We start from the raw sequence: 26,101 nt of genomic DNA, 5'->3' as shown, positions 1-26,101 counted from the left end.
GTTGTGGCGTGCGGGTTTAGTTGCTCCATGGCATGTGGGATCTTAGTTCCCTGACCAGGGATCGAACCCGTGTCCCCGGCGTTGGAAGGCAGATTCTTTACCACTGGACCACCAGGGAAGTCCCAGTGCTTGTTTGATTTTAATAACCTTATTAACAGCCAGAGATTTTAATGAAAACCCTCGTGAAGAAGTGCAGGGGGGTAACTGGAAGGATTGTGAACACTTGGCTTTAGGAAAATTCCTGGTAGTCATCTCTGCGAAACTTGGGCCTCCCACTACAGAGGGAACCACAAGTCCTGCCCTGATAATTGTGGTTTTATTATGGTTATTAACAGCATTCACTCTCCATTCAAAAATATTGGCTGGGGGGCTTCCCTGGTGGTGCAGTGGTAAAAGGAACTTTGGCTCTTTGCCCAGTTTATAATTTTGAATTTGCAAGTTTTTGTGAGGATTTATAGAGTCATCAATTCAGAACAGTAACTCTATCTTCTTCATAAACTCAATCAAATCATGTAACTAATGACCAACTAACTTTTTTTTTTTAAGTCAAAGAAGAGAATAATGGCCCTGCCTTTTGGAGAGGCAAAAAGCCTAAAAGTTTGAATGAATCCCTTTTCAGGTGAGATTGTTGTTTTATGTTTTTAACTTGCTGTCCAAAACTTATTTTACATTTCAATTGGCTTTTTAAAAAAACATTATTTATTTTATTTATTTATTTTTGGCTGCTTTGGTTCTTTGTTGCCGTGCGTGGCTTTTAGTTGCGGCGAGCAGGGACTACTCTTCATTGCAGTGCACGGGCTTCTCATTGCGGTGGCTTCTCTTGTTGCGGAGCACAGGCTCTAGGAGTGTGGGCTTCAGTAGTTGTGGCACGTGGGCTCAGTAGTTGTGGCACGTGGGCCTAGTTGCTCCACAGCATGTGGGATCTTCCTGGACCAGGGCTCGAACTCGTGTCCCCTGAATTGGCAGGCGGATTCTTAACCACTGCGCCACCAGGGAAGCCCTCAACTGGCTTTTTAAAATGCTTTTTCTCTACTAATGTCTTTGAGCTGAATTCTGTTTATCTCATGTACGTAATAATGAAGAAGGTATTTTGTGAGATTTTCTTCTAAATTCAAATCCAGTTAGTTATAAACTATAATTTTTCTCATTTCAATTGAATATACAGATGTCTCAGTATAAATAAATGATTAAAATCAAATTCAAATCATTTATTGAACTCTGGTTCTGTGTAGTGGTATGCTGGGCCCTGTAATAGATACAAAGATGAGTAAGACATAGTTCCTATCCTTGAGAGGCTGATTCTCACCAGGACATATGACATTTGCGTAAATAAAGATACTGCAAAGTATGCATGCTAAGTGTTATGACTGAGTTTGAACAAATTGTCAAAGAGATTTAATGAGGGGAAAGGTCTTATTCGGTTGTGGGGAGAAGTCAAGATGCCAGATGACAGTCGGTGAAGGAATGGTGCACATGGTGATAGAGATATTGCAGTTGGAGGGAACAGTAGAAGCTACGGTAGAGGCAGGAAAAAATGGAACATGTATAAATTGAAAAAGGAGTTTCCTAAGATGCATAACTCAAAGTATGATTCTATTACACACTTTAAGTATCTAGACATTAGGAGGAAGGGAGCATAGGATTCTAAGAGCTCTGAGTCAGGGGATTATAGGCATGGGGAAAATTAAGGTGCATTGGGGCCCTGAAAGTCAGGTCATGACATGGGGGAAACAGCCCCCAGGAAAACATTGCAAAATGTGGAAAGAAAAAGTGAACGCCTACTTGGAGAGTATTCACCCCCAAGACCTGTGGTGTACCATGCTGTGCAATGGGTTACTGGGGAGGGGCCTTTTCCCACTGTACTTATTCTCATACCTTCTCTCACTGAACAGTGACATACAAAGGTCTTTTAAACTAAATTTTATTAACTTTTTTTGTCACCAAAAAAAAAAAAAAATTGTTTTAGGAAGCCTGGCTTGTATCATTAGGCTTAGAGGATCATGATTTGTTCTAAATCCATGTAATAACAAGCTATGTTTTAAGGGGTTGATACACTTCCATTGTTACCCTGAGCGCCATAAATTACCAGCTTCCGGGAGGAGGGTCTCTGCCTTCTTGTCTCAGGGCACTAAGTGAAGTTCCCAACGTGGCCCTTGTAACTGGAAGTACTGAGGGAGAGGCACTGCCAGTGGGTAGCCATCCACATGCTCTGAGATTCAACATTCATTTCACATTTGGCATATAATGCCCCAATTTTTCTAGACCACTCTGATAGCCTCATTGTTTTCTTCCAGTTTAGAAAAATAAAAGAGATTTCTAAGTAATGTATGCAGTAGCTGTTTTAGGTTATTGTGGAGATCAGAACTCTTTTAAAAGTGGCAGAAGTCCAACTTAGGTTAAAAGGGGAATTTATTGGAATTACAGGGCAATATTGGAATTAGAGGGCAACTCATGTTATTCAACGTTCATTCAGCAGATATGTACAGATACAGACATAAATATAGATACAAATGTAGATCTATCTATTTTACCTGTTAAATCTGACATATTCTATTTGCTGGGCTCTTCAATTTTAGATGTACAGTGGTGAGCAAAATCAGCAAAAGTTAGAAACCACAACTTAGGAAAGTAGGAATGCTAAGAATGAAGTCGGACTTAGGCATAGCTGGAACTTGGGACTTGAATGCCATAGAACTTTGTCTCTGTCTCCTCTGATGTGTGTGGATCAGCTTCATTTTCTCTCACTGAATGCCACGTCTTCTGTGGGACAGCAAAGTCACCAACTGTCTTAAATTCACTTTTTACTTCTCCCACCACCACACAAAGGCTAACTCACACACTTTCTCGTACCAAATTAAAAAATCCTGGGAAGGTCTCTGATGCCTAACTTGAATAAACGACTGACTGCTAAAAAAATATCCACCATAGCCAAGAGGTTTAAAAACATGGCAGCTTCTGCGTGCTCCATGTGTGGAGAGGAGGACTGATTTCCAAATAAAGTGGGGGTGGTGGAGTTAGGTCTGCTATCCCATAGTTTTCTAGTACTGTCGTCTTCATAATTAAACATCTGAGTCAAAAGTGTAAACAAAAGGCAGGCTACCATAAACACTAATTAGAGGGCTAAAGAATGTTATCATGTACAGAGCTTTGTGACACCTCTGAGGTGTAAAGTTTTAGGCCTAATTATGAGAAGCTGCAGGTCATAAGAAGGATGCAGTTATCTTGGGACATCACACTTACATAAATATGATTACTTTTCAAGCTAATAGTGAACAACAGGCCTTTTAACACCTGAGAGATAGAAAACAGACTGGTGATGATCTCTGATAATGAGATTCAGTACTTTGGTTTCTCTGTCTTTAGTATAGCTCTTCATTAGTGCATAGTTCCATGTAGTCATGCATTTTACAGGAGAAAACCCAAGCAGATATCTAACCAAAATGTTCTCTAAGGAAAAGTTTATTGTGACTTACTTAAGAATCCCCTAAAGCTGGGAGGAAAAAGACTGCCTATTGCTTGCACGTATAAAAAAAACATACAGATCAATAGAACATTTTTACAGTGCTGGCATAGAGTAAGATTTATGTAAATTTAATTGCATTCACCTTGAATAATCCAAAGGAAAAGAGTGAAAATGCTTAGCCCTCAGTCCAGATCTGCTAAGCTCATACCCACCAGGGTGGATTTCAATCTGAGTTTACATCTATTTATAGCCTCTACTGATATTTAGCTAATGAAAACTTAAAATTAAGCAGATTTTCTAACCATAGTGCATGGCAAGTAGTGGGATGAACTTTTGGAGAAACCAATGTTTAATTAATAGAATCAGAGCTGACCACCTTGGCATCCTTATGAAATGAGAATGTATTGCATTTAATTGTATATCATTAGCAAAATAGAAGGGAAAAAAAACAACAAAGAAGGTGAACCTTATATTCTTCTCTAAGAAGAAGCACTTCTTGGCAGAAAGTAGAAAAAGGGAGCTGTTTTGTTCTTCTCTGCATAGTAGATAAAAACATAAAGGCTCTGTAGCCACACTGGCTGACTTCAAATCTGGACTCTACCTTAGACTATTTAACCTTCCCAGGCTTCACTCCTCATGGGTAGGATGGGGCTCACAATGGTACATATCCACAGGGATGATATGTAAAGGGCTAAGTCATGTACAGTTGACCCTTGAACAACACAGGTTTGGACTTTGAGGGTCCACTTATATGCAGACTTTCTTCAATAGATACATACGACAGTCCTACACAATCCTTGGAAACGGAACCTTGGATACAGAGGGGTGAACTGTAAAGTGTTATATGCTGATTTTCAACTGTGCAGAGGATCAGTACCCCTAACCCCACATTGTTCAAGGGTCAACTGTACATGTAAAGTGCTTAAACTGTGTGTGGCACTTAGTGAGTCCCTATTAAACTTAGCTCTTTCGTTTTTGCAAAGTCAGTCACTGAGCAATAATCTATTTAGCATCCTCAGAATCCTTGATCAAGCCTTGAAACAGAATAACTTTCCTCTTTTCTCTTCTCCCTAATAAATACTACGGTATGTAAAAAATAAAAATGCTATTGTGCAATAATTTGGCACGAGGCACCATCTGTATTAATTTCCTAAGGATTTCTTATGCGGTAGGTTGCTGTACTTCTATTAGAGGACCAAGTCCTGTGTTTATGTAAATATACTTTGTGTGTAAGTATATGAATTCAGAATGTTTAGAAACTCAAGAGAAGGATTCAAGGCCTCCAGTAGCTGTTCTTATAATAAGCCCTTATTTCTTGATATTTCTCAAAATTGACACTGCAATTATTATTATATGCAATTATTATTAGATCATAGTTTATAATTATTAACAAATATTCATTGATCAGTTACAGATTTATAAAAATACAAAAAATATTGAGGGTTGGGGTAGAATCAGTATTGATTTTTCTCCCCCTTACTCTCTTCCATCCTGTTTGAAAACTTTCCTGGGACATATACTCAGGAGCAGAATTGCTTTGTACATTCTACTAATATACATTATACGAATCAGCTTATTGGTTTTAGAGATTAAAAATACCTCATCCCATATTGTCAACTACCTATTAGCTTATTCTATGTGGTGTCTTCTACTGAGTAGAATTTTAATTTTGATGTAATAAAATTAATTAAGTTTTTAATTCTGGTCGAGGTGGAGTAAGCACACTTTGCCCTACCTCTCCCTCTGAATGGAAGTAAAAATCCTGAACAGAATGCACACAGCAGTTGATTGCCTGATTTAAAAAAATAATAATAACATTCTACATAGAATTTAAATAAGACCCAGAGTCAACAACAGCTATAAACTAAAATCTGTTTTAGCTGAGTCACATGTATTTGATGTATATTGCCATTCAGTTCTAAATATCTCTTAATTTCCTTTATCACTTACAGCAGTTTGATTATGATATGTCTGGTGTGGAATTCTTTGAGTTTATCCTACTTGGGATTCACTCAGTTTCTTGAATCTATAAGTTTGTGTCTTTTGCCTAATTTGGAGAGTTTTCAACCATTATTCCTTCAAATATTTTTTCTGTACCACTCTTTTTCCTCTCCTTCTGGGACTCTGAAGACATGAATATTAGGTCTTTTTCATATTGTCGCACAGTCCCTTGAGAATGTGTTCATTTTTTTCTTCAATCTCTATTCTCTCTGGATTGTTCAAATTGGATGATTTCTATTCCTCTATCTTCAAAATTCAATGACTCTTTTCTCTGTCATCTCTACTCTGCTCACTGAGTCCATTCAGAGAATTTAAAAATTTTTAGTTATTGTAGTGTATTTTTTCCTCCTAAAATTTCCATTTGGTTCCTTTTTATATTTGCTATTTCTCTGCTGAGACTTTCTGTCTTTCCATTTGTTTCAAAGGGGTTCACTCTCATTTATTGGAGCATGGTTATGATGGTTACCTTAAAGCTTTTGTCTGATAATTCCAACATCTTTTTCATCTCAAGATTGATATCTGTTAATTTTCTTTTTCTTCATAAGGTATTGAGATTTTCCTGGCTTTTCAAATGTCAAGTAATTTTGGATTGTGTCTGGGACATTTTGAATATTATGTGACTCTGGGTCACATGAAGAGTTTGGTACTGGTCTCTGCCAGCCTCTTGATTACACTTAAATATCTGAGAATTATTTTCTAGCTTTGAATTATTTTACATAGAATTGCTTATATTTCACCAATTCTGCTTTAGTAGAGTCTTCATGGGGAATTTTTTATTCAGGAGAGCTCAAATTCTACATCTTGAGATCTAGGTCTATATGTTTCTTTTTATGGAAGAATCATTGTTCCTTATTGTTCTGCTTGTTTCTTATATTTTAGCACATTAATCTGACAATTTCGGTCTGATAGGTGTTTTACTTTCCCCGTTTTCATATTTACTTAACTTCTTTCTCATCCTTTTTAAGAGTTTTAAAAATCAATGATTTTTTTCTATTCCATTTTAAAACTCTTAAAAAGGATGAGAAAGAAGCTAAGTAAATTCTATTTGCCATTTTTCTTCATTTCTTGATAGAGTCAATATGCTAGTATATACGTACTTTGCATTCTTAGCTGTACTTTGCATCTAACAGATTTTTCTGAAGCTGTTTAATGTTGCCTGCTGCTTTTTGGACTCTGGCTTTTAACCTGACAGTTTCAGCCTCAAGGAGTTTATCTGTGTTTGATGCAGAGGGAGAAAGGAGAAAAACGATTTGTGCATACTTTTGATTCTGGAGTTCTCTTTCCCAGTTCTCCCATTGCTTTCTCCTTTGTGGTGGCTCTCTCTAGAGATACGTAATCAGCTCATTAGAAAAACACTTGACTTTTAGCAACTTAGTTGTGTAAATGTTGAGTTGACACATGTTGAAACTCAAGGTTCTAAAACTCTTGCTTAGTAATGAACTACTCTTTAATCAGACTACTAAAAGTGGGTATTATTGAATTACATGTGAAAAATACAGTTCAACTTTATGAGTTGGTTTGCTTCACTGGTGAAACTATAATGTCCATGACATTTTAACTTATGCTGTCAAAAAGGTAATCCTTTTTAGAAACTCTTTTAGCTCTTTAAAATAATTTTTCATACAACTGAGTAAATAACAGTCACTTCAAGTGTGCCTTTCTGTAACTACCTGAAATCATTTTGCTGACCTTTCACATGAAACATATGTTGTGCCTAAAATGAACATTGTAACATAATTTCATAACATTACCTAACATAATCTGTGCACTGGTTAGTTAACTCTCTTAATTTCCATAGAGAAAATGTTAGAAAATATCATCTACAAGAATAAAGAAAAGCTATCACTTTCAAGAGGATTGGAGTACGTATCATCCATTTCTGGGCTACACATGTTCATTGACCTGAAAATCCTATATGAGCACCTTATATTCTTAGATACTTCGATATCATTGTTACATAGTACTAGAATCCTATAAAGAAATAGGGCAAGGTAAGATAATCAGTAAGTGGCATTTAGAGATTATGGGTCATATACATTAATTTGTTTAGTTGTGTGTTTAAAATCTGGCCATGTCATGTGCCACTCCCCAGGGCAAGAAGAGTGCAGGAAGGAGGGGGTGCTCGTACACTCTCTTTCCTGATCATGCTCTGGGACCACAGTGCCAGTGTGCACATCCTTAAGCCTGAGGGTTTGGCAAGGATGGCTGTTTAAGGGGGATGGAACTTGGATAAATGAACTGAGGTGAGCACTTGTGTATGTGTGTGTGTGTGCATGCATGCGTGTACACGTATGTAAGGTCAGTGGAAGAGGGAGCTGAGGGCTGGAACTCAGCACAGTTCATAGCATTGTACAGATGATGAATGAATTTTATACCTGTTTAAAGTTAAGAACTAATAAAAGCAAAGTGGTTTTCCACTTTCACGGAGGTGCCAGTCTCATAAGGAAGATAAGATATCTTAATGTAAAATGATAAACCAGCAATTCAAGGCAATATAGGATAATATTAATCCCTAGCACCTACTGAGTGTTTCCAGTGTTAAAAAACACTGCATGTATTTTCTTACTTAATCCTCACACAAACTCAATGAAATTGGTTCTATTATTGTTCCTATTTTAAAATTAGGAAATTGAGGCTTAGGTCAATCTAAGTCACATAACCACTGAGTGGCAGAGCCTGGATTAGAACTTAGATCTCATACTCTGCAACTTCTTAGCCTCTACCACTTGCTTCCTTGTGTTGCAGAGAAAAGAAATGAGTCATGGTGAGCTGGAGAGAACAGAGAAGGTAAAAGATGGGACCCAGAATTGGTTCTGAAAAAAGTGCTGATGCTATTGGGATGCTATTGGAAAAATCAGAGAGTGTTAGCAAAATATGAATCAAAGAAAACACCATTTAAAAAAAATCTCTCTCCCCCCCAAAAAATAAATAAAAATAAAAAAATCTCTCTTCATCTCTCCATATGAATAGTTCTTTTTTCTTTATAGGATCCATTAGAAATGCAAGATGAAAGAACAATCAAGTTTCAAAACTAGAATGAAAAGTCCTTTCACTGGGAATGTTGGGCTCTGTGAAGGACAGGCATAAGGCTTTAGATATAAAAAATGCTTCTTTAAATGACATAGCATAGAGTTTTATTTCTGAAAGCAGGAGTATATACTGAAGAATTGTGCCATACCTCCTCTAGGTCAATGGTCAACAGCAGGTGAGAGTAAATCACTCCTTTCTCTTACAAGCATTTCTTTTATGTGAAGACTTTTACTTTCAGACTCTTAAACTGCTGCAATGGGGCCATTGGTTTCTCTTTGTTCCTTACTGTTAAATTCTGAATATTATGTTTAACTCTAAATTCTACCTGACAGGTACCACCAAGAGAGCAGCACACCACCATCCAAGGACTCAACTCTTGGCCCTCCTTCAGACCTCAAGAAGCTGTCCCTTCATGGCCAAAGTGCCTGTCCAGGAGGAGCTGTCAGCCCACATCAGCCACTAGCAAGGCTGTCGGTGTGCCATTTTGCACCACAAACACAAAAGAACCCCAGGGACTTTCAGATCACAAAGACTCTCTAAGTGAAATCCCTTTCAAGTCAGTGGGAACGGAAATGAGTTTTACTTAGGAAATTCCTCCCTGGCCTCCCCTTTACAGAGTAACCCAAACCTAGAGAAAAAGGAGTCAAAACTTCATTAGTACATTATTTCCACAACTTCATCAATATTTCTGCACTTAGAAAGTTCATGGAACAATTATGTTATAGTAAATGTCCTCCTAAGTTAACCTTGACTTGACTTTGGTTTTTTTTGCGGTACGCGGGCCTCTCACTGCTGTGGCCTCTCCCGTTGCGGAGCACAGGCTCCGGACGCGCAGGCTCAGCGGCCATGGCTCACGGGCCCAGCCGCTCCGCGGCATGTGGGATCTCCCCGGACCGGGGCACAAACCCGCGTCCCCTGCATCGGCAGGCGGACTCTCAACCACTGCACCACCAGGGAAGCCCTTGAGTATTGTTTTTTAGGGTAGGCTTCCCTGCTCTTCCTCCCCATTTTGGAAGTTTAACCTTCGAATTTAGTAATATTGTGCAAGACATAATGCACTGGACAATTAAGGATATGATTTTACCAGGCTATTGCAATAGGGAAAATGCTCATTAATGAGACATGTCTTCAAGAAAAGGAGATGGATCTGAGGTTTTATAGAGGCAGGTAATAAACAAGGGAGTCAGCAGTGAGTCTCATGGGAATCAATGAGGAAGGTTGGAGACAAGTCTTATCTTGGAATATTTGTGAGCAGGGTGGTCTTTCGCAGTTAGCTGGGGGTGATTTCTCAACCATTCTGCTTTCAGAGACCAGGGAGCTCAGATAAAGTTCAACAGTATCAATATGTTTCTGTATTTCTTAGCTGTGCTATTGAAAGTAGGTTAGTGGGAGTTTTTGACTTTAAAAAAAAAAGCACAACATGAGATTTGTGAGTTAAGTTTTATTTGGGCAAAATGATGACTATAGCTCGGGAGACAGCATCTCAAATAGCTCTGAGAGGGCTTCCCTGGTGGCGCAGTGGTTGAGAGTCCGCCTGCCGATGCAGGGGACGCGGGTTTGTGCCCCGGTCCGGGAAGATCCCACATGCCGCGGAGCGGCTGGGCCCGTGAGCCATGGCCGCCAAGCCTGCGCGTCCGGAGCCTGTGCTCCGCAACGGGAGAGGCCACAGCAGTGAGAGGCCCGCGTACCGCAAAAAAAAAAACCCAAAAAACAAAACAAATAGCTCTGAGAAACTGCTCCAAATAGGTAGCGGGGAAGGTCAGTATATATATGATTTTGGTGAAAGGGGAGTACATGCAATCTAGCACATATTTTTTGCAGAAGGTTTCTGCTAGTCTTGTGAAGGTTACTGCTAGTCACCAGGAGCAGACGTCATGAAGGATTTTAGTAGTGCTTTTCTAGATATGAGGAGATACAAGAACTGGGCTCATAAAATTGGCTCCTGAAAATATCTAACTATCTGAAGACCTGTTCTGCCAGTTTTTCCCCGAGCACAGCGTGCCTCATTTCTGCTCTCCACCCAGAACTCCTTTCAGGGGGTGTTGAAAAGTTAGCAGCTGCAGCAGCACATGATTTAATCCTTGTAAAGGCAGATGGCAAGTGCCGACGGCAGGTGCCAATTTGTAGTTGACAGACTCATTGTCATAAGATCAGATGATTTTATAGAGATCACCTGGTCTATGTCCCTTATTTTATAAACGAGGAGACTGAAGCACAAAAATTCTACGTGACTTACTCAACATTATATAATAAGTGTAGGGGCCGAGTCAAAACTCCCATTTAGGGATCTTCTTATAACACCAGAATCAGTTTTAAAATAAGCAATTTATTAAAAGAATAGTATGACCCTTTTTACTTATCTTCAGTGATACATAATTTTTATTATTGATCTTCAACATAATAATGTTAAGAAGTATGAAAGACTCTTTTCACTCAGAAGAAGCTAGGAAGGAGGGGGTTTTATAAGTGGCCAAAAATTGTGAAAGGTTGCAAGACAACTCTCATTTTTTTCTCATAGCACAGTTTAGAATGTTATTGTTTAAATTAAATGTTAAATGTTTAAAATTCCTCTCTAAAATTTTAAACCGCTTTCTCCAAATTAAGAATGTAAGTGAATCATGAATAGAGGGAAAATCCTGATCTATTAAAAGAAGGCTTCATATGTTCTAATAGAAAAACCACAATTTAATTGACTTCTAAAAATCTACCTAAATATTTCAAAATAACTGTTTAACTAACTCCCAGTTTTAAGTACTACTTTTAAATTCTGCAGCAAAGGCATGGATGGGGTAAGTCAGATAGGCCAACTCATAGCCCTTCTGATACTATAAGCAATAACAAACAAGTAATGTGTAGTGTTATTATTGGTAGGAACTGTTCTGATGCTTTCTGTATATTAACTCATTTAATCTGTACAACAGTCCTATGAGGTAGGACTGTTATTCTCATCTCATAGATGAGGAAATTGAGGCACAGGGAAATTAAATGATATATTCAAGGTTGTACAACTAATATAGAGCTGGGATTTGAACCCAGACAGTCTGCTTTTTTTTTTCTATGACCACTGAAATAATGTGGATGGAGGGGGGTTATCTTTATGAGTTGTCAGATATTATCATTGAAAACAATGTTCTGGGAATTCCCTGGCGGTCCAGCAGTTAAGACTCCGTGCTTCCACTGCAGGGGGTGTGGGTTCTATCCCTGGTCGGGGAACTAAGATACTGCATGCCTCGCGGTGCAGACCAAAAAAAAAACCAATGTTCTATCCCTTGAAGGATGAAAAATGAGTAAGCAAATATTTCATATATAAATGATGAATCTATCAGGTTAGCATTCATTCTAGTGAGAATAAGATATTAACAATATAAACATTTTAAAAGTTGTGACTTTTTTGTGACATTGTTGAAGTCTTTCATTAGGTTGGTCACCTTTGGTTAGTCTTGGCTATCTTCATAAGTTTTAGGAAATGGACAAAAATAATCTCCTAAATCTGTCAGAATTATCTTGGGTAATTGCTCTCTTGTGCCTTGAGATTTCTTTCATGTTGAGGTATGGATAAATGCTCCTGGGAAAAGGAATTAGACATCTTAACTCTCTGTATACTTTCAGGTAAAATTAACCTAAACCATCCAGTTAGAAATTAGCACTCATTCTGATTTTAAAGGTTTCCAAAGAGTTGTCCTTGTCAGTAACCCATTTTATCTGTAACTTTCACCAAAAGTAATTACATCTGCGTTGTTTAGCATCTCAAATTCTACAAAGACAAAACATGGCAATTCTTTGCCCTTCATACATTGTGGAATAACTGCTAGAAAGCTAAATAACGAATATCCTCAAATTAAAATTCTAGATTTAAGGCAAGCATAAACATTTGGAGAGAAAAGAAAAGGCAGCTTTTTTTTTTAAACATAAAGCAATGACAAAAATAGTAAGAAAAAGTACATAATTCCCCCCTACACACCCACCCACCACCCTACTCTTATTAAGGAATAAGACAGGAGTTGTTTGGAGTTGTAAATCAGCAACATTTCAGAAATTCCTTCTGACCTGTTAAGCCTCAACATTAATAAAAAATTATTACACTACATGCCAATTTGTTTCAAGACCCAGTATGAGCGGGAAGTGGCAGCACTAAAGATTTAAGGAAAAAATAACCCCATTAATGGGGGAATAGTTAACAAAATTATTGTATATCTCGGCTATGTAATACTGGGTAATCATTATTAAAAAGACTGAAGTAAATCTATATACGTAGACATGAAAAACTGTCCACCATATATTAAGTGAAAAAAAATCCAGATTAATATGTGATATAATGTAGTATTTAAATACATATTATAAAAATATATCATCTAACATGTAAATATTATAAATGTATATGTTATAATTAACATGTTTTTATATGCCTGAAAGAATATAAACCAAACTAACAACAGTAAGGTGTTTTGAATATTGAGACAGAAAGGGTAGGGAGAGATAGGGAACTTTTATCATTTACTTTTCTTTTCTGTACTGTTTTATTTTGATAGATTATTCTATTTTATAATGAACAAATGCTATGTTTAAAACTTTAAAAAAACTATATAAGGAAAAAATTCCCTGTAGTATTATCAAATACTGGAATGAGTTACAAATCATGTACTGTAGAAGGGATTAAAGAATAGATATATGATATTGACTAAAAGTAGTGGGAATTGATTTTTCAGTAAACAAAAATTCTAACTATTCCCACTTTTTTTCCTCTTTCAGAAAGTTACTCTTTTACAAGATCCCCTATATGTTAGTGAGCTCAGTCCTGCTACTGGAAGTCAAAAGCCATGTAGGTGGGCTTCCCTGGTGGCGCAGTGTTTGAGGGTCCGCCTGCCGACCCGGTCTGGGAAGATCCCATATGCCGTGGAGCGGCTGGGCCTGTGGGGCATGGCCTCTGGGCCTGCGCGTCCGGAGCCTGTGCTCCTCAGGGGGAGAGGCCACAGCGATGAGAGGCCCGCGTACCGCAAAAAAAAAAAAAAAAAAAAAAAACCACCCCCCCCCCCCCAAAAAAAAGCCATATAGGTAAGGAGTGATGACAGAACAGAGTTGCACGGCAGGGTGTTCGCCCTCTTTGCCTCTCCTAACTCTATGTGATGCTGACCATCACATTTATATCTACATCTCTTCTCGCCCTGAATTGCAAAGACAATTACGCACTGGATATCACTTCTTGTATGTTTCACAGGAGCCATAACGTCAGCATATTCAAAACAGACTCAGCCTCTTCCTTCTGTGACCTGAACTTCCATCTGTGTTTCCTAAACAGGGCATGATGTCATTATCTCTAGACAGCCTAAGCCAGAGTCCTGGATCCCGAGATCCCCATCCCCTAATCCAGTCATCACCACATGATTTACTGTACTTATTGAATATATCTGGATAACACCCACTTCTTTCTACTGCCACATGCTCAGATCCAATTATCTGTTCTGGGCTCTGACAGTATTTTCCTGGCTGGCCTCTGCCTTCACTCTTGCCCCTCTCTAGACCATTCTTCAATACAACAGAGGAACCTTTCAGAAGTACAAACGTGATCATGGAACTCCTCCCTTAAAGCCTTTCCATAGCTCCCCATTGCCCTTAGAAGGTCTACACTCTATAACAGCTTTTTACAAATCTTCCTGATGTCTCTATTGTGTCCTCCACACTCCTGCCCTAAGCTCCTGATCCAAATGAACTCATAGCTCTCAAAGAGCTCCCTGTTAATCTGGGCCCTAACGTGATGGCCTCTATTCTAGAACCCTACTCTCTTCTCTTCTTCCCCTTCATAGAAACTTCAGCTCCTCAAGTCTTAGCTCACTATCCCTTTGTCTAAAAATCAGTTCTCAAGACTAAGTTGAGAGGGTCCCTCCATAACGTCCTGTGCTTACATATCTGTAGCACTGTCCACTCTGTATTACGGATTGCTTGTTTATGTGCTGCCCTATTATGCAATATGCTCCTTAAGGGCAGGGACTGTTCCTCGGTCACTGGCACATAGTAGGCTGCCAATAAACCTTTATACAATGAATGAATGAATGAAATAAGATAGAGGCTGGGACCTTATATGCAAGGCAAAGGAGTTTGGATTTTATCCAGACTTCATACTTCTATTATGTTCTTATCATAGTCAGCCTTACATTGAAGTAGTTACTTGTGATGTGACGATTACTTCCAATAGACTGTGAGCCCCTGGAAGGCAAGGAGTATGTCTTATTAATTTTCGTATTTTTCTTACTTAAAACAGTGCTTTGTACTTAGAGAGCACTCTGTCAATTGATGGTGCCAATAATTTTGATATTAAGTAAGTCATGAGTGACTTTTGAGAGGTTTACGATAGTGACGTATATTGGAGGTGATGTAAGTGAACTAAGGGAAAGTTTAATTTTAAAAGATACAATTCATTCCCCATTAAAGGGAACCAAAGTTCCTTGGAAGAATGACTGATTCTAGGTCTGGGGTAGGAAATATACAAATGAGTCTGAAACAGCTTGTGGCAGAATGCAAAGAGTAACGGGGCTCAAACTAAAGGACACAGGAGCCCACATGAAGGGCCTCCTGATAGCCAAAGATGGAACAAATCAAGAATCAGAAAAAATAATGAATGAGATAGTTAAAACATAACGAATATATAAAAATTCCAAAGTGTATAATGATGCATCATAGAGAGAAAGTCCTCCCTCCTACCCTCCCCCACCCGGTTAAGAAATAAAAATGTACTGAACTCCGTTAGAAGTAAATAGGGCACTAATTCATTTTTCTGCAAATCAGCAAACAAATGGAAAGAAAGAATTAAGCATTTATCCTGCCTTTCCTGCATAAACTGTAATTAGGTCAGGGTAACCAAGTAGCCCAAGTTGATGAGAGCAAATTCCATTTTACAGAATTCCAGCTAATGAATGTGGGAGGTTTAACAGAATTAGAAAGCTACCATTTTTTAACCTCTGATGAAATAATAGATTCATGCAAAGATCCTCAGTGGATGGAACCATCAGACAGAAAGGTGAAGTGGAATTTGAAAATGGAGGGTTCATGTAAATAACTAAACACTGATCAGTCTTAGAATCACTTAAGTGGGATGCTATAATGGAGCACTTAAAAATTATAAAATGCCTCATTATTTGATGTAACATGAAACACATAGCACCACCTATGACATATCTTTGTTCAAACAATTAAACTGGAATCTGACTTAAAAGTGTGGGTGTGTCAGCCTTGAGAAGGAATGAAATTCTGATACATGTGACAACATGGATGAGGCTTGAAGAACGTATGCTAAGTTAAATAAGCCAGTAGTAAAAGGACAAATATTATATGGTTCCACTTATATGAGGCACCTAGAATAGGCAAATTCACAGAAACAGAAAGCAGAATATAGGTTACCAGGAGCCATGGAGAGATAGGAATGGAGACATTGTTTAATGGATGCAGAGTTTCTGTTTGGGAAGATGAAAAAGTTCTGGAAATGGATAGTAGTGATGATTGCACAACACTGTGAATGCACTTAATGCCGTTGAATTGTACACCTGAAAATGGTTAAAATGGTAAATTTTAGGTTATGTATATTTTATCTCAAAATTTTAAAAGGTGTGTGTGTGTGTGTGTGTGTGTGTGTAAGGGAATAGATAAAACAAGACTGGCAAAATGTTGAAAATTACTGAAGCTAAGTGATGGGTATGTGAGGGTTTCTTATAAGACTTTCTCCATTTTTGTGTATGTTTGAAAATTTCCATAGTAGAAGTTTTTAAAAGATCTAAGAAACATAGCAAACAAATATAGCAATTATCTTATTTAGATCTTGGTTTTAATGAACCAAATATAAAAAGGCATTTTTAAGACAAGAGAGAACATTTGAATATGGACTAGGTATTAGACAATACCATAGAATTATTGATAGGTTTGTTGGTGTGATAATGATGATTTTGCAAGGAAATGTTCCAGTTATTTCGAGATACGTTCTGAGTTATGTAGGGGTTAAATAGCATAATGTTTGGGATTTCCTTTTTTAAAATTAATTAATTTGGCTGTGCTGGGTCTTAGCTGCGGCACTCGGGATCTTCGTTGCAGCATGCAGGCTCTAGTTCCCCAACCAGGGATGGAACCCGGGCCCCCTGCATTGGGAGTGTGGAGTCTTAACCACTGGACCACCAGGGAAGTCCTGGGATTTCTTTTTTTTTCTTTCTTTTTTTAAAATTTATTTTATTTTTGGCTGCGTTGGGTCTTCGTTGCCGCATGTGGGCTTTCTCTAGATGCGGTGAGTTGGGGCTACTCTTTGTTGCGATGCACGAGCTTCTCATTGCAGTGGCTTCTCTTGTTGCGGAGCACAGGGTCTAGGTGCACAGGCTTCAGTAGTTGAGGCTCGCGGGTTCTAGAGCGCAGGCTCAGTAGTTGTGGCGCACAGGCTTAGTTGCTCCGCGGCATGTGGGATCTTCCCGGACCAGGGCTTGAACCTGTGTCCCCTGCATTGGCAGGCGGATTCTTAATCACTGCACCACCAGGGAAGCCCAGTCCCGGGATTTCTTTTTTTAAAAGATGATTATACAGATAGCTTAGAATTTCTACATGTTTTCTTATGTTTATTCTAAAAAAAAAGTATCAGTTTTAATTTTGGTACTATATTATGTAAAGTGATTTTAAAGCTAATTGTATAATAAAAACAGGCTTTTACTTTGTGTGGCTTGAAATTTATCCCTGAAGGCAAGGAGGGTTCTGCCACTATCCTGACTCAGGAAAAGCATATTTCTTGTAAAGTTAATTTCTGAAGGCAACATGTTTAAAGTGTAGTAATTTAATGCACCATGAAGGATGCAAATATATGCACAAGATACATAGGAAATAGTCTGTGCCTACAAGGCACCTTCAGTTTATTAATTAATTTATTTATTTTTGCTGTGTTGTGTCTTCGTTTCTGTGCGAGGGCTTTCTCTAGTTGTGGCAAGCGGGGGCCACTCTTCATCGCAGTGCCCGGGCCTCTCACTATCGCGGCCTTTCTTGTTGCGGAGCACAGGCTCCAGACGCGCGGGCTCAGTAGTTGTGGCTCACGGGCCCAGCTGCTCTGCGGCATGTGGGATCCTCCCAGACCAGGGCTCGAACCCGCGTCCCCTGCATCAGCAGGCAGATTCTCAAGCACTGTGCCACCAGGGAAGTCCTTCAGTTTAAAAGAAGTAAATATTCTTTGGGTTTTCAAATTAGGATTTTGTCACAGTTGTGAGTTCTGTAATCTGACCATTGTGAACATATACACAGAGCTTCTGAGATAATGTATGAAAAACCATACCAGCTGTAAAGCATTATTCAAATGTAAGGTATTACTGATATTAAATGTCTGGAAAAATGAAAAAAATAGTAAAAATAGAGCTTATCATTAAATCAGTAATCCTCCTGCTACATTATTTGCATGAATTTATGTTTTCTAGCTCATGAAAATACAGAATATGTTAACATTAATGTAAAATTTCCTCTTATTCCTAAGTTGAATAATGGATTCTTCTGGCCTAGACTTTTTCTTTTTTTATTTTTTTTATTTATTTTTTTTATGCGGTACGCGGGCCTCTCACTGTTGTGGCCTTTCCCGTTGCGGAGCACAGGCTCTGGACGCGCAGGCTCAGCGGCCATGGATCACGGGCCCAGCCGCACCAAGGCATGTGGGATCTTCCCGGACCGGGGCAGGAACCCGTGTCCCCTGCATCGGCAGGCGGACTCTCAACCACTGCGCCACCAGGGAAGCCCTAGACTTTTTCTTATTTAAATTAGTAAAAGAAAGTTTGTCATCTGTGTAAAAGCAAATATTCTCTGAATGTTCAGAGAAACTGTGATTATCCATAACTTCTCTGTAGAAATATAGGCTACTGAATCTAACTTGAATTTATGAGGTATATGAGACCTCAATTTATATATTAATTGATTTTTAGTATGAAGAGATTAGTGTGCTTTTTCTTATGAAATTTGTTTTGACCTTTTTGAAAAAAATATAGTTCGATATTATTATAATCTTTTGGCACCTATGATAGCATAGGTGCCAAAAGATAAAAACAGTTCCTTTCTACATGGGTCTTAGCAAATTGCTGACTCCTAACGGAAAAAACTGGGAAATCAATTTCAAAATAATTGTGCTGATATTGTATTTTTTCTGGGCTTTTGCTTTTCTAAGCTCATTTCTTTGTGAAAACTACATTTCTGCTGTTTTTTGGAATTCTCAGAGAATAGAGGGATTTTATGGGTTGTTTTTTTTTGACATCTCTATTGGAGTATGATTGCTTTACAATAGTGTGTTAGTTTCTGCTTTATAACAAAGCGAATCAGCTATACATATACATATATTCCCATTTCTCCTCCCTCTGGCGTCTCCCTCCCACCCTCCCTATCCCACCCCTCTAGGTGGTCACGAAGCACCGAGCTGATCTCCCTGTGCTATGCAGCTGCTTCCCACTAGCTATGTATTTTACATTTGGTAGTGTATATATGTCCATGCCACTCTCTTACTTAGTCCCAGCTTACCCTTCCCACTCCCCTATGGTTATTTTTCAAATGAAATGTGGCAGTAGTTAGAAATGGATGTATAGGGAAGCAAGATCTCAAAGCTTACTCCTCTGTTATTTAGAGAACATTTATTAAACACTTACTGTGTGCTAAGCGCATGAAGTAACTAAAGTATCAAAAGAGCACAATGGGATAGGTACTATCATCCTCCCCATTTTACATATGAGGAAACTGAGGCACAGAAAGACTAAGAAACTTGCCCGTGGTAGTTACTTAGAGGAACAGGGGCAGATCTAGGATATTGATCAGCCTGTCTGACACTGCCCCTATGCTCATAATCATGTTCTTCTGCCTTCATGACTGTTATCACTGAATTCTTTCATTTTTTTAACTGAAGTTCAGCTGATTTACAATATTATATGTTTCAGGTGTACAACATAGTGATTCATAATTTTTAATGATTATACTCCATTTATAGTTATTATAAAAATTGGCTATATTCCCTGTGCTGTACAATATATCCTTGTAGCTTATTTATTTTTATTTTTAATATTTTATTTATTTATTTATCTATTTATTTATTTTGGCTGCACCGGGTCTTAGTTGAGGCACGTGGGATCTTTTAGTTGCAGCATGCAGACTTCTTAGTTGTGGCATGCGGACTCTTAGTTGCGGCATGAGAACTCTTAGTTGCGGCATGCATGCGGGATCTAGTTCCCCGACCAGGGATCGAGCCCAGGCCCCCTGCATTGGGAGCATGGAGTCTTACCCACTGGACCACCAGGGAAGTCTCTATTTATTTTATTTTATTTTTTATAAATTGATTGATTGATTGATTGATTTTTGGCTGCGTTGGGTCTTTGTTGCTGTGTGCGGGCTTTCTCTAGTTGCAGCGAGTGGGGGCTACTCTTTGTTGCGGTGTGCGGGCTTCTCATTGCGGTGGCTTCTCTTGTTGCAGAGCACGGGCTCCAGGCGCGCAGGCTTCAGTAGCTGTGGCACTTGGGCTCAGCAGTTGTGGCTCGCAGGCTCTAGAGCGCAGGCTCAGTAGTTGTGGCACATGGGCTTAGCTGCTCCGTGGCATGTGGGATCTTCCCAGGCCAGTGCTTGAACCCATGTCCTCTGCATTGGCAGGTGGATTCTTAACCACTGCACCACCAGGGAAGTCCCCCTATTTATTTTATATATAGTAGTTTGTACCTCTTAATGCCCTACCTCCAGCTTGCCTCTCTCCCCTTCCCTCTCTTCACTGGTAACCACTAGTTTGTTTTCTAGATCTGCGAGTCTGTTTCTTTTTTGTTATATTCACTAGTTTGTTGTATTTTTTAGATTCCACATATATGTGATATCATACAGTATTTACCTTTTTCTATCTGACTTATTTCAATTAGCATAATGCCCTCCAAGTCCATCCATGTTGTTGCAAATGGCAAAATTTCATTCTTTTTTATGGCTGAGTAGTATTCCATTGTGTATGTATACCACACCTTCTTTATCCATTCATCTGCTGATGGGTACTTAGGTTGCTTACATATGTTGGCCATTGTAAATAATGCTGCTATGTACATTGGGGTGCATGTCTCTTTTTGAATTAGTATTTTCATTTTTTTTCAGATAAGTACCCAGGAGTGGAATTGCTGGGTCATATGGTAGTTCTGTTTTTAGTTTTTTGAGAAACCTCTATACTGTTTTCCATAGTGGCTGTCCCAATTTACAGTCCCACTAACAGTGTACAGAGGTTCCCTTTTTTTCCACATCCTTGCCAACATTTGTTATTTGTGGTCTTTTTGATGGCTAAGACTGAATCCTTAACGATCATCTCTTCCAGTGTCTCCACTAGAAAAGAGACTTTTTTTCAGGAAGTTTTAATTTTTGCGTTAATAAGAGAGGTTCATTGATTGCATAGAGGAGAGCATCTTAGAATTTTTTTAAATAAAGGGGGAAGGAGTGGGCAAGAACCAAGATTCCATGTAGCATTACTGGAATAAATGGCTGGTATCAAGATTTGTGGAATAAGTGGTAAAAATATTTTTACTTCAAGTCAGAAATTCTAAGACATTTCCATCAACCTACATATGTTCTGTTACTGTTACTTTGCACCCTGCTTCTCTGAATCACTGGTTGTGTTAGCTTGGACAGGCTACTTAACCTAACATCCTATAAATGCGATAGTAATTCCCAGCTCAGCCCTCCTAGTGATGCTGAATGAGCTAGCTCATGAAGAGAACCCAGGCCAGACCCCGCCATAGAGTCAGTGCTCAATTAAGTACAGGTTGTTATTATTGAGCACAGTGGGAGATGGAAACAATATCTAACCTGATAATGTGTTTTCAAGTTGCTGCAAAGCCGAGGGGCCAGGACAAGTACACAAATAACTGCAATGGAGTGAAGTAGGATTAGTGTGGTGTAAGAAGTATGGAAAGAGTGCTGTGGGAGAGGGTTCCCCATCATTGGTGGAATTAGGGAAAGCTCTGAGAAGAAGGTGTTAACTCATTTCAGCTAAGCCAGCTTTTCCTGAAGTGTGGAACGCACATGGGGCAGTAATGGAAGATGACTTCATGTGGTATTCTGACATGGCATGAAATAACTTTGAATTCCATGGTAAAAAATGATTCCCTTTTCCAATTCGTCTGACCTCATTAGGGAGAACCTCTTGGCTTGGTGCCAGTAGTGGCAGCTCTCAAACACATGCTCATGTGCCTTTTTGTCAAAGAGAGAGCAGACTTCAGGCTCAAAATAGGGAGCATCTACTTAGAATTTTGTTGCTATTTTTAGTTACATGCTATTTATAGCAAATGGTACTGGTTTTCCCATTTGAAGTAGTGATACAAAATTTTCTGTATAAAAAATTTTCTCTAAGAAAAAATGAGTTAAAGAAAAAATACTAAGCAAATAATATTACATATGATTCGTGGGTTATGGTAAATGGTATGTGAAGAAACTCTGTGCTGGACTATGAAAGAGGGACAGAAGTTTACCAGGAACAATGAGAGTATTCATGATATGTACAGCTTGAGTAAAGGGGCATGGCAAAAAAGTATGTTTGGAGATTAATAAATAGTTCAGTTTGGGAGGAGCAAGTTTCATTACTGATAAGTAACAAAGCTAGAAGTACAAAACTATATTAAAATTCAGTTAGTAACGAAGTTTTACAGACCTAGCAATAATCGTTGATATTCCTCAACTGCTGTTTATCATTTTTTCCATGGAAAATGTTCTTTTCTTTCTGTATATCTGAGGAGAAAATTAAGCACTTCAGTCAACTTAAATCTGAATTTTTTCTTAAAGACAATACTTTGAGGAAGATACTTTGTTTAATTACAGAATTTAAAGTAGCAGCCCCGAAAAACTTCATTCTGAAAAGGCTTTTCTGGAAAGTAGTTGTTTTGTCTTATTTTTAATCTTTAAAGCTTGTTTTACCTGTTTATCAAATGCAGCATATTCAATCTTAAAGTAAAATATAAATAAATGTTGTATACTGATGCTGCATTTTAAAATGTTGATTAAATTTAATGCAATCATCTTGATGCCTGAAATGTTGTGATGGAATCATTGTATATGGTGTGTTGGGGCCAGGGAGACAGAAGAGGGGAGAGCAGTAGGGAAAAGATAGTAGCTCACACGGGTTGGGTTAGCAGACACAAAAAAAGAGAGATTGAGGGGAAGTTCCTGGCATGCAAGAAGTATGAGTACAGACAGTGAGATGAGAAAGTACATTTCAAGAAGTCTTATGTGTATGTTCCCCTACAATAAAAATATAATTAAAAAGTTACTTTTGAATGTAGGATTGTTATTTTTTAAAAGGTGACTCCTGGGAAGTCAAAGCAGTCTAGCTCCCACTTGGCAAGTTACACACTTACTCTGTAAGCCTGACTTGTAGTCTCAGGTTTAGGTGAAGGTATTGAGAAGCCCAGGTGAGTACTGGTGCTGTGCTAATGAGACTCATTCTGGTTAGTGGTCTTATACATAGTTGCCACCTTTTTATTGCACAGTTGGGAAGTGCACAGCTTCCCCAGCCATACCTGACAGTCTTGGCCATGTCTTAGATTCTAAGTGCTTGACACATCTGATGACCAACCATCCTGGTTTACCTAGACTAGGATAACAAACTCTCCCAGTTTGCCTGGGACCGAGGAGGTTCATGGCACTTGGGACTTTTAGTGCAAAAGGTAGACCAGTCCCAAGCAAATTGGGATGGTTGATCACCCTAATTAGAGGGCAGAGTAGCTACAGAGAATAGAGTATCAAGTGTCCCCAACATTGAGGCAGGTAAGGATGATGTAGTGCTGTATAATCAAAAATGCTTGAGCTAGATAGACAGTTAGGAATACACCATCCAAGTTTTAACTAAAAAACTTCAGAGAATTATGGAAAATACAGGGACAGGCATCAACATGACTTACATATGGTTATGAAGAGTCCACATGGAAAGGCTAAAGAAATTGGTATTATCTCCCACCCAAATAAACCTCTCCAGTCCAACCTACATGGTGTCTACTCATCTATAACACTGATTGTGAGGACTTTGCTTCCTAAAAAACTTCTTGAGGTTCTCCTTATTAAGTACAAGCACTTTGGCTTTGGCATTTAAGGCTCCCCACTACTGACCTCTTGTCACAGATTCCAAGTGTGGACAGGCATGGCCTTTATTTTAGCAGGGTGGGTTATCAGGAAGGGGCCAACATCTGCATAGGGCAGCCACTGGGAAAACGAATCCAGCTGTAGATGCTAAGGGAGAAGGCACAGTGCCCAAGGACGAGAGTGATCTCTACAAAGAGAATGTGCAAAATGAGAAATATCAGGGCATTATAGCATGTGGGTGGATTACACCCAGATGTCTGCATAAACATTTGGCACCAGGAAGATCTGCATGTTCAGGATTTGGGAACAGGGCCTTCATGGAATGTGGGGTTGGGGGGAGTAGCAACGATACAAAGTCAAGAGTAAAGTCAGTAGCTGGGAAAGGACTGGCAAAGGACTTAGCTCAGGGCCCAAAGAAGAGGGCCACCTAGACAACCTGGACACAATCAGGGGATTGATTTAAAGCAGATGTCTAGGCAGGAGAACGGAGCTACCACCTAAGGGTTAGACTAGGAAGAAGGGTGTTGATGCTGAACACCAGAATGTTGGTCTTAAGTATCTCCAATCTTAAAACAGGCCTGAAGCAGGTGGCCTCGGCTGTGGAGGAAAAGAGGGATGCAGAGAAAGGGAATAAAACCAGGTCTAGCCCACTCAACCCACCACTTCACCACTCTCACCTCTTTTCTGTAAAAGCTTGAACCATGTGAAATGATTGGAACACCCTGCCCTTCCCAGCCCCTCCACGTTTTCCCCTACTATTGCTTTCTCTAGGATACTCTTTCCATTTTCTCCTGTTAAAATCCTACCCATTCATTCTCCAAGGCTCATCTCAAATACTGTTCTTCTGCCTTTCCTCAATGGAGAACTTTGGTACCTTCCTCTTTTTGATCTGTTATGGCAGTTCTGTGCCTTAGAACTCTCCTTGATATTTTATAATCTGCACTGTTCAATAAAGTAGCCACCTAGCCACACGCGGCTATTAAGCACTTGAACGTGGCTAGTGACCAAGGAAGTGAAACATTAATTTTATTCATTTTTAGTCCATTTAAATGTAAATAACCACATGTGGCTAGCGGCTTCTGTATTGGACAATGCAGTTCTACAGCATCTCCCATAGTACTTTCTCTTTAACGATTCAATAAACATTTATGGCATGCCTATTCTGTGCTTGTAGCAATAGGTACTAGAAATGCAACCATGGCTAAGACACAGTCCCTACCCTCAGGAATTAGCACAGACATTCTCCCTTTTGCTTGGTATATATTTGTTATTTACCATAGTATTCTATAAGCTTCTTCAGGACAGGCATGTGTCATACTCATCTTTGTATTCTCCCTAAGGCCTAACATAATGCCTGCCTATATCAGGTTGCACAATCAATTCATAATAAATTGAAATTTTATTCTCTTGTGAAAAATTAACCTGATTGGAAGTCTAGGAGTAAAGCATTCATGTTCTGCTTCTTACTTGAAAATTCTGCAGCCGTTCTTTAATGTAATATCCTTAGATGGACTACAATAGAAGATCTTCTAATTTAGTTGTCAAAAAATGAAAGGTCAAAGTGAATAGAGAGGGAAATAAAAGGCACATGGGTAGTCTCCCTGTTTGGGGTCTTTCCCTACTTCAGTGGAGTACGTTGTGTCCCTCAGAGCTGGTAGCCTTATGTTCTCTCTCTAACCTGCAACCAAAATCTAGTCTCATATTCATTTACACAGAGTTAACAAATATGACTAGTAAAACTCAACATTTTAATCTTCTTTTAGGAGCTCTTTTATTTAAATGGTTATCATAGCCTTAAGCTAAAGCAGTGTTTTTTTCCAACTTTGTGCTGGGCTCCCTGCAGAATGTAAGTTTATGTGAAGCTCCCTTAAGAACCCACACTGGGGTGGGGAAATTAGAGGCAGCTTTAATTTTTGGTTCTTGGGTAAGAGGATGGGAAATTATACATATATATTTAAAAATTATAATAGGGGCTTCCCTGGTGGCACAGTGGTTGAGAGTCCGCCTGCCGATGCAGGGGATGTGGGTTCGTGCCCCGGTCCGGGAGGATCCCACATGCCGCGGAGCGGCTGGGTCCGTGAGCCATGGCCGCTGAGCCTGCGCGTCCGGAGCCTGTGCTCCGCAATGGGAGAGGCCACAACAGTGAGAGGCCCGCGTACCGCAAAAATAAATAAATAAATAAATAAAGTTAATATAATGAATAACTATAGGCATATTCTTATAATTAATAATACAATTATTATAATCATATAATAAACAATATAATATTATATAATCATAATATATACAGTTGACCCTTGAACAACATTAGTTTGAACTGCTTGGGTCCACTTATATGTTGATTTTTTCAATAGTAAATACTAAACTACTACACGATCATGGTTAGTTAAATCCAAGGTGTGGAACCGCAGATATGGAGGGCTGACTGTAAGTTATACTCACATCTCGTGTTGTTCAAGGGTCAAATGTTTATCATTTTCCCTTTTAAAAATCAACTTCATTGGGGTATAATTTTCCTCTGTAGGTAATTTTTATTCTTCA

General features: G+C 39.0%; 1 protein-coding gene across 1 annotated transcript in view; it reads left to right on the top strand.

Annotated features, from left to right (window-relative positions):
• Nucleotides 1–26,101, top strand: part of CUNH12orf56 (chromosome unknown C12orf56 homolog) — an 82,559-nt gene that overhangs the window by 7,847 nt on the left and 48,611 nt on the right. Inside the window, 6 exon segments of the mRNA XM_027108211.1 lie at nt 547–619; nt 8,827–8,918; nt 8,921–9,049; nt 9,052–9,218; nt 13,244–13,317; nt 22,212–22,356. Coding sequence (XP_026964012.1) covers nt 547–619; nt 8,827–8,918; nt 8,921–9,049; nt 9,052–9,218; nt 13,244–13,317; nt 22,212–22,356 — 680 coding nt within the window.

The sequence above is a fragment of the Aethalodelphis obliquidens genome, unplaced genomic scaffold, assembly GCF_003676395.1.
Source record: "Aethalodelphis obliquidens isolate GAN/ISIS:26980383/991018 unplaced genomic scaffold, ASM367639v1 scaffold8, whole genome shotgun sequence".
NCBI classification, from domain to species: Eukaryota; Metazoa; Chordata; class Mammalia; order Artiodactyla; family Delphinidae; genus Aethalodelphis; species Aethalodelphis obliquidens.
Note: the sequence above shows the minus strand (reverse complement) of the source record. Positions and strands in the feature narration are given on the sequence as shown.